The 9573-nt window shown below is 45.1% G+C and overlaps 1 protein-coding gene across 1 annotated transcript; it reads left to right on the top strand.

Moving 5' to 3' along the window:
- The first annotated feature begins 255 nt into the window (after positions 1 to 255).
- On the top strand, positions 256 to 2617 carry HOXB5 (homeobox B5). The gene is made up of 2 exons (XM_010186599.1): positions 256 to 859; positions 1805 to 2617. Exons 1-2 carry the CDS (start codon positions 310 to 312, stop codon positions 2050 to 2052), a joined length of 798 nt encoding a protein of 265 aa, XP_010184901.1. The 5' UTR covers positions 256 to 309; the 3' UTR covers positions 2053 to 2617.
- The last annotated feature ends 6956 nt before the right edge of the window (positions 2618 to 9573 follow it).

The following is a 9573-nucleotide window of genomic DNA, read 5'->3' as shown; positions in this document are numbered from 1 at the left end:
AGCGCGGCGCCGGCGCGCCCGGGGGTTTGGGGCGCCGCGCACCGACTCGGGCCTAAACGGCTCCGCGCTCGTCATTATTTGTAACCATAGAGCATGAATTACCTCTTGAGGTCATCAGTGAGAATTTACGACTGGTCAACAAAAGCACGTGATTCCCAAACGCACCCCCACCCTCCCCCCATATTTGGCCGCATACATAGCAAAAACGAAGTACAGTGCGTTGCTATAATTCATTAATACATCATAAATCGTCAAGCACAGGGTTATAACGACCACGAGCCACAAATCAAGCCCTCCAAAATAACCCAAATGAGCTCTTACTTTGTAAACTCGTTCTCAGGGCGCTACCCAAATGGCCCCGACTATCAGTTACTAAATTATGGGACCGGCAGTTCCATGAACGGTTCCTACAGAGATCCAAGCACCATGCACTCCAGCTCTTATGGCTACAACTACAATGGGATGGACCTTAGCATCAACCGCTCAGCCTCCTCTAGTCACTTTGGGGCTGTGGGGGAGAGCTCCCGCGGTTTCCCTTCTCCAGCTCAGGAGAGCAGGTTTAGACAGGCGTCCAGCTGCTCCTTATCTTCTCCCGACTCCCTGCCCTGCTCCAACAGCGAAAGCCATGGAGGCAAACCCGCCCCGTCCCCCTCCGACCAAGCTACTTCTGCCAGCACCACCACCACTAATTTCACAGAACTAGACGAGACCAGCGCGTCCTCGGGAGCCGACGAGGGCACTCCAGTAAGCAGCAGCATCCCCCGAGCGCAGGCAGAGCCCATCGCCACCTCCACCGCGGCAGCAGAAGGGCAGGCACCTCAGATATTCCCTTGGATGAGGAAACTTCACATTAGCCATGGTACAGCTACTTCTCTTTTTTTTTCCTTCCTCCGTCCTTGTCGTTGTTGTTTATTTTCGCACACCCCTCGCTTTTTCTCTTGTGGTTTGTTGGGGTTTGGGTTTTTTTTTCCCCCTCTTTTTCCTCCCCACCCCCCCTTGCCTTTTTTCCCCTCTCTCCTTCCTTTTATTCGGTGGAGGCGCTTTGATTAGAAACACAGCTATTTATTGCTTTTGTATTTCTTGCTCTGATCGCTGCTTTAAAGCTGCCTCTGGCGCCTGGAAGGGGTGGGGGGTGCGATTTTATTTTAGTTTCGCTATTCTTGTCGCGAAATGTGCGCTTATTTCAAGCTCTTAGCTCTATGTGGATGGTGGGAGAAGGTAATTTAAAAACTGAGGGAAGGGGGTGTTTCTTTGGGGGGGGAGAGAGAAGAACGGAAAGAATTGACCATTAAAATGGCATTATATGCACAGATGGGTCTCTCAGTCCTTCCTACTCTTATTTTGCTGGGTGTATTCTTGACAATCTGCTCTTGACAAAACCAAAATTGCGAGGAAATACACCGGGAATAGCGACTCCCCCACCCCCTTCACGCCCCGTTTTTCTGCTGGAGAAAAGAAAGCAGCGTTAAAGCAGATGCCCCTGCAAATAGAGCCAGAAACACTCGGGCAAAGGCGAAAAAGGCAGATTTCAAAGTCTCTTTTCTCCAGTGAAATTATGAATATTGAGTCGCGAATGTCGGTTCTGGAGGGGCCAAGGGTGGGGGGGCTTACACGTGTCTGGGGGTGTGCGAGAAAGAGGGGGGGATGTTAGCTGGGGAATAAGTAGCTTTCCTAGCTGCTCGAAGAAGATGAATAATTTGTCTCTGTATCTAAATATATATATTAAAATAGCCTTAAGGAATAAAAATAAATAAGCAAATAAGCAAAAAAACCCCCAACCCCCGCTGTTGTCCGTGTTATTCAGACATGACTGGACCAGACGGGAAGAGGGCGAGGACAGCGTACACTCGGTACCAGACCCTGGAGTTGGAAAAGGAATTCCACTTCAATAGATATCTCACCCGCAGGAGGAGGATCGAGATCGCCCACGCTCTCTGCCTCTCCGAGCGCCAGATCAAAATCTGGTTCCAGAACCGAAGGATGAAGTGGAAGAAGGATAATAAACTGAAAAGCATGAGCTTGGCCTCGGCGGGCAGCGCCTTTCAGCCATAAATTCAAATACCGAGGGCAGAAGAGGAGACCGAGGAAGAAACGCGTCAATAAAGAAAGAAATAAAGCGCCGCAGATCTTAGTTTCGGAGTACTGTACAGTGAGGCACCTTCTTTTCGGCATGTTGTTGATACCCTAAAACAACGCGTATGGTACCTTTATCCCAGGACTGAGTTCATGTCGTGTTCTGTTTCTTGATTTTTGTTCTTTTTTAAAAAAAAAAAAAAATTAAATTTTATTTCCAGATGCTCCTCATGCTCTTGTTGTTCTTATAAATGTACGTGTCCGTGCTCTCTTGATGCTTTCTGGAAAGCTAGCATGTTTTATGTGAGCCCTTTAAATGTTATAACTTATTTATAAATTGAGAACAGATACGGTTGTTTGTTTATTTGTTGCCTTTTTTTTTTCCCCTCCCCTTTCCTGAGTTTACTGCTTTTGGGTGAGTTCTTCTCTGCCTAAGCTAAAATCGGGGGTTCCTGCACTACAGTCGCAGAAAAAAAATAGTCTAAAAAAACAAAACAAAAATCTTTGAAAAAAAAAAAGAAAAATAAAAAAATAGGGAAAAAAAAATCAAAAGCTCTTGTATCTTTCTGTCTTAAAATTGTCCAGTCTGTGTTTTAGTTCAAACTTCAGGCCAGGATTCCTAATCCCAGGCTAATTCCCAGACGTACTCTTAGACGTGGGTAAACTTCACTATTAAAAAAAAAATAAATGTATAAAATCGGACCAACAATAGAGTGCTCTAATGTTTGTAAATACTAGAAATATTTCTGATGTGACTAATAGACGGTTCGTAGTGGGCAGAGTGAATGCAATGTTATGTGTAAAAATGGCATCCGTCATGTCTAGCTGCCTGGTAGTACTTTGCCAATAAGCTTTTTGTATTTGTTTGTAGCTTTACTTGAAGTCAAATAAACGTTTCTCCTATTCACAAAGGCTCCCAGTTGCACTTTATCCACAAGTCCAGACTCCCAGTTGAAGCCTGGCATGGAGCTGAGCCCTGCTCCCAGCCCTCAGCAGAGCTGAGAAGCACCAAAACACCAAATATTCACCTCAAACACCCCTCTGGCACCGCCCGGGCATAAACCGCCACAACGCCGTCACCCCCAAACCAGCACAGACCCCCCCACAACAGCAGCCAAACTGGATCCAAGTACTCCAAGTCGCGCTAACGCGGAATAAACGCTGCCCCGGCAGATTTCCGTGCACTTCAAACACTGGCAGATATAAATCTAGACACATTTTTAAAGCGAGAGGTATTTATATCCACATATATGTACACGTAAACATGTGCTCTATAGAATTACAGATCTGTGTGTTTGTATAGATATATTTATTATATATATTTATAGATAAATAACACGTATATATATAAGACATCTCTGTGCTAAGCTGTTTCTCTCTCCGCCACCTCTCCTCTCGGTTTATTGTGCTTTTACCTCCTAAAATCTCCGACTCAACATGTAAATAACAGCTCACAGCTCTGTAACTACTGCCACCACAACGACTCATTTCAGCTGCAGATAATTTAACATCATCAAAGATGGCAAATGTTGCCATTTCCCTACCTAGGGAATCTAACAAGGCACCACTTACTTCGGTTTAAAGTCGCTCGCTTTGGCAAAACGCCACTGACACCTCTACAATACCGCTTAGGCGGGTTTTTTCCCTTTTATTTTTTTTTTCCTTGTTCGTAGCAAGTAAAGTTGGAGCTTAAAACTTACCAAACTTAATCTCCCACTGTTTAGGTACTTCTTAAGTGATTTTGAGAGGGATGTGAAGTGGACTGTCAGATCCCAAACCATTTGCTCGCCTTCCCTTGATATTTTTTCTCTCTCTCTCTCTTTTTTTTTTTTTTACCAATAGCAAACTATACCAAAAGTGGGTATGACATTTAGATGTCAAATGGATAGGGTTTTATCTAGAAGTTAGATCGTAAAAATCGCCCAGACCTCAGACAGATACCCCTCACTGGCTCTCAAAAGTCACGTGAGGTCCATAAAGTTAGTTTTATGGTTTTGGGGAGTTGACAATGTACAATATATTTCACATTCTCTAGAATGTTAAGTGACACTTTAACTGCTTGGTTTGGCTTGTAAGGGGCAGCAATGGGTGAGCACTTTTCCAGATGAGATAAACGTGGCAATTGCAGGGAACATGTTTTGCGGGTCCACTTTTCAGTCCAGGGAGCCAATAGACTGCAGTCCTGAAAGTAAGTTTCTTCTGAAATATTATCTACTTAAACTATTTTCAAGGGTTGCTATGCCTGAAAGCTGAGCGGGGAGGAAAGAGGGTCTGTCTCTCTTTCAGAGCTTGATTTCTCACTTTTAGGACCTCCTAATCCTTACCCTCCCGAGAGCTGGAATTGCGTTACAGGCCCGCAAGGAAACTTTGTGGAAGGGGGAGAAATAGAGGAAAATCGGTAAAGATTCATGACCATCGCAAGACAAACGCGTCCTGCGCCGGGGGCCGCGTGTACTTCAGACAAAGTTTGGGTTTCTCGGCGGTGGGGCTTGTGGCTGCTCAAACAGCTCAAGATCTGGCCATTGTCTTTGCATTTCAATTGCCTGATTCTGTCTGTGCTCCTCAGGTTGTTAACACCTTTTGAGTTTAATTATTCTCACCTGCTTGCCAAAGAAATGTGTGCACTTTTTTAATGTTTCCTTTCGGCCTGTGTAGAGACTTGGGTTGGCTTTTGGGTTACGTTCTCTCTTTTTTTTCTTTTTTTCTTTTTTTCTTTTTTTCTCTCCTAGATTTCTGGGGTTTTTTTTTCCCAATAATATGAACGAATGTCCTCATATTTCCGTAGTTCGTTTCTGCCATATGGAGACACTGAATGACCGCTGTTATGTCTCCAGCCTGGCTTGAAGTGCTACAGAATAATAATCAGAGAGGCTGCAGTTTGCTTTCGGAACCGCAGACATTATTGACACCCCCCCGATATCTCACAAATCGCCTTCTCCCCCTTTCAGGTTGACATTGTTCTGGAAAAGGCAGGCAGCAGCCTTTTGCTTTGGGAAAATAAACAAGTTAGGGAAAAGCAGGGGAGCAGAGAGGGCGAGGGGCTGCTGCGGGGGCTGCCCCGGGGTGGAGCGGGCAGGTGGCCCCGGCCGGAGGCTCCGGCTCCGCGGCCGCGTAAGATAAAGCAAAAGAGAGCAAAATGGAGCAGATCCAGCAAGATAGAAGGGGTTGAAAACTCTGGAGAGGTTGCTTTTCTAAAAAAAGGCAAGTCGCCACATCTGCAGCAGAGGTGGGGGGTGAGTTTCGTCCACACCTGAACCAACTCACATCTATCTCCCCCTTCTTGCTCCTTAAAAAAATTTAAAAAAAAAGAGTTCAAAGCAGAGGTACTGAGGGGGGGGAAGGGGGGTTTTCTAGAATTTGGAGCAGCCACAAGCTTCTTCCCCCCCCCTCCTCCTTTTTAGGGTAAGACAACATTTGGTGGACACATGTCCGTCTCTTTTACACAAAGCAGAATGTCCCCCTTTAGCACACTTTGGAGATTGCTTTTCCTTCCTCAGGCTGTTTTTCCTGTCCTGCTCCATGTGTCTCCTAATATCTTTGCTATCATCATTTGAACTTCTGGCTTCTCCAGCAGTCAGAGGGTGGCCAGTGCAATCCTGGGGGGGGAGCGGGAGGGAAAGCCACACCAAAAAACCCTCTGCTCCGAAAACTTGGAAACCCAAATGCAAGAACTGGAAATTCCGGGCAGGGAAGCAGGAGCAGGGAGCCTTTCCTAAGCAGCAGACTGATTTTATGCTAAACAGCCTCCTCTTAATCTCTGGGCGCCAGCTTTTCAGTTGATAATAAAGATATTTTAAGGGATCCTAAAGGGCTTCAATGGCATGGTCTTTAGAGGTGAATTTAGGGTGCAGAGAATTAGGAACGCTCGGAGATGGGAGTGGGAACGGTGGGTGATGGTGCTGGGATTAGACCAAGTCCTGGCCTGCTGGTTTTTTACCTTTCAGATCAGTACTGGTGACTAGAAATTAGTCATTCAAATAACGAGCGTTTTAGGCAAGAAACGTGACCTTCGCCTTAATGTATGTTTGAAAGTGTAGCTGTATGTTCAATGCACGCATGTATCCACAAACATCATATTTCCAAAACATATTCATCCATCCACATATCCATAGATCCATCCATCCACATATCCATAGATCCATCCATCCACCTCTTCTCCATCCCTCTGCATCACTGCCCAATCCCCGAATCCCCACTCAAATATATTCATTTTTTGGATAGTCCCAGACAAACTTTCCTTACAAATTTACTCCGATCAGGTGGCATAAGGATTTAAAAAAAAAAAACCCACCATCTCTAATCTCTTGGCGTACACTATGTGTTATTTCAAGGGGAAAAGAAGCAAACCAAAAGCCAGACCAAGGGGTTTTGTAATGAAGTTTAACTACAGGACATTGCAGCAAGGCTGAGCTGCCCGTATGGGTGACAGCAGGTAACAGCCCTGTACCACCCCCTTGATTTTAGGATCCTTAGCACAGGGGTGGCACCGGGCCTGTGTCACAGCAAGGGAACAGAGGCTGGATTTTATTGCTTTCAGAATTGTATCATCCCCCATCTCCTTCTCATCACTCACAAGAAACCCTATCCTCTCTGGCCACAACATCTGCTCCCTACCTGCAGCACATAGCATGGATTTTTGAAATTTTTATTTATTTATTTTTTTCAAGCTGGATTTTGGGGGGTTTATTTGGGGATTTTTTTTCCCCTTTACAATGTATTAAACTCCAGCTTCCTGTGAGGCACAAGGAGGTATCTTTGGCTACCATTTTAGAGCCTGGAAGGGGTCACAGGCTTAGCACAGGCTTTCCACCCCCTCTCCATCCTTTTAAGAAAAACAAAATCTCCCTGTTGCTGGAGAAAAGGAAGTATAAGGAGAGTAAACAGGAAAACGGAGCTCTGACCGTGCAGGTAGGCGGGGATTTTCCTTTGCATTTTTCATCGTTTCTCTCACTATAATGGCATACACCAGACATGGCACAATTCGTTCTTCTGTAGCTGTAGAAGACAGAATAAATACAAAACGCTTTAATAACGGGTCTAAGAATATGGAGAATCTCTAGGACATGGTAACTGCTGAGGAAAAAAAAATATCTGTTTTCCAACCTGTAGTAGTGCAGCCCTTTATGCCATAACTCTGGGTATAGATGGGGAAAACCTCTGATTTAAGGACTCTCCAAAACGGAGTCTGATGGCGGACTGGGCAGATTTGGGCTGTTTGCCCCAGATATGCAAAGTCTGCTCAGTCCAGAGGAGCCTTCCCATGAGCTCACCTGCTCCCAGCATCACCGCGTTACTACAAATGGGTGCAACCATATCCACTTTCCTTTTTTTGCCCCCTTGTCCTTTCTCTTTAGCCTCTCCCCATCCTTATACAGTATCTAAACCCCATTCCAGGCTCCACAGATTTGCAAAGCCGAGCTGAGAATCTGCATTTCTCACAGCCCCCTTCAAGCTGCCTTTTCGGGCATCTCACCCTAGGGCAGGTGGGGGAAATTCATGCCCAGGCTGCTGCTGAAGGGCAAAAAATGGATGAAATTTCACCCGTAAAATACTCATTTTGGTTCCCAGGTTCGTTCAGCGATAAACGGGGGTGTTGGAAATGCGTTTGTGAGTGGCACAGAGGGGTTTGGGGAGCGCCACAGTGCAAAAGGCAGCTCGATATCACAATGCTGTTGTCAGGCCATTTTGAATGTCATGGCTTTATTTTTATTTTTATGTATATATTTAGGATTATTTTAAAAGCATTTGTGCGTTTTAGACCTTCTTTGTACTGGGTACGACCTAACACAAAATGAAATTTCCTTCCAGATAGGTTTAAAAAAACCCCAACCAAGAAAGCAAGCAGACCAAACTAAAACCAAAACCAAAACAAAGAAACCCCACCAAAAACAAACTTCGCCAAGGTAACCGAGTTACAGATGTGTATGATGTCTTATTTTATTCAGCAAAAAGTGATTAAAATCTGTTAAAGGATTTAATTAAGAGAATTAAATGAAAAGGAAGGGGCACAAATGAGTTGGAAAAAAAGCGAAGCTATTCTAAACGATTAAATCGCCATTTTAACAGTATAATGGGGTTTGCATACTGAAAAGAGAAATCAGAGCTCATATCTCATCAATAATTCATAGGCGAGAGGGATCATTCCGAGGTCAGCAGACTTGGGCAGCCCCGGCTGCTCTCGGAGAGGGTGAGCATCGCCACACACCCGGGGGCTGCGGGTAACCTTTTTAAGGAAAACATCAGCTCCGAGGGGTTTTTTTCCCTTTCTTTTATTATTTTTCTCATTCCACCCCCCCCCCCCTTTTTTTTTTTAAATTTCCCAAGTCCCACTGCCCGGGTGTGTTGTTGACTGGCAGAGGGGGAGGGCTGGTTGGGGTTCATATTGCTCTAGTACAGACACACACCAACAATGTGGTAATTATGCTTTTGAGAAACTAAAAGGATCTCCCATTTTCCTTTTTTTTTTTTTTTTTCTTTTTCTTCTTCGTTTTCTTGGCCACAAAAATGAAGGTTGAGAGCCTGTGGCTCCTTATCTGCCTTGGTGGGGCTGGGCTGGAGGCAGGGACTCGAAATTGCCCCTCTCGAGCTGTAATTCTGGTATTTAATTTTGTTTAAAAGGAAGAATCCGATTATTCACCTATTTCTTTGCAGCAGTCCTGTAAATGACTGCAGCCTACATGCACACACCGTGACCTCCCCACGAAGGGAAAGCTTTGGAAGGAAACCAGCCCCTTCCCTCCCCCACAGCTGAATTTCAGGCTGAGAAATTGCTCTTTCTTTCCCCCAGCCCCAACCTCTTCCTTTTTTTTTTTATGACACGTCCAACCTGAAGGGAAGGAGCTGACGGGATTATTTCAAATCCTCTTGAAAAAGGTCTCTCCTCAATTAGGGAACCCGAAAAAGACTTTTATGGGGCTTGGCCCCTCCTCTGGGATCTCTTTCCAGTCCTAGAATGGATTTAAGAATGAAATTTTCTTTCAGAGTGTGGCTATTTCGGTGTCTGAGCTAATTTTTCCCTTTCTTTCCTCTCCTAATGTTAAATAAATGGTATTTGGAAGGAGGTTGATAACTTAACTCGAGAGGTGTCCACCTTGCTTAGTTTTTCCGTGTTCTGTTACCCTAAATAGCTTTAAAAAGAAACTATTTTGACAGCGAGCGTTGAAAGAATAAGACTAGTACGAGGGGCTTTTTCTTCCCTCCCTTGATTTATCTCTTTTTAACATGTGTATGTACGTGTATGTATATATCCACACACATTTATATATACCCTTCAAGTCAAAACAAATTACAGCGCTGGGATTTTGTGTAAAGGACGTTTTGTTTGGTGGCAAATCGGGGTTTTGTTGATGTAGGGAGACTTTGCAAAATGGGGAAGGGGTGGGAGAGGAATTTGGACCGGAGAAGGGGGAAGAGGCGAGCAGGGGGATCGGCCAGGGCTGTAACGCCCCCGAGCAGCCAGCAGAGCTCGCTTCAGACCAAGTTCACTGCCGGGGGGGCGGG

The sequence above is a fragment of the Mesitornis unicolor genome, unplaced genomic scaffold, assembly GCF_000695765.1.
Source record: "Mesitornis unicolor isolate BGI_N332 unplaced genomic scaffold, ASM69576v1 scaffold40296, whole genome shotgun sequence".
Lineage (NCBI taxonomy): Eukaryota > Metazoa > Chordata > Aves > Mesitornithiformes > Mesitornithidae > Mesitornis > Mesitornis unicolor.
Note: the sequence above shows the minus strand (reverse complement) of the source record. Positions and strands in the feature narration are given on the sequence as shown.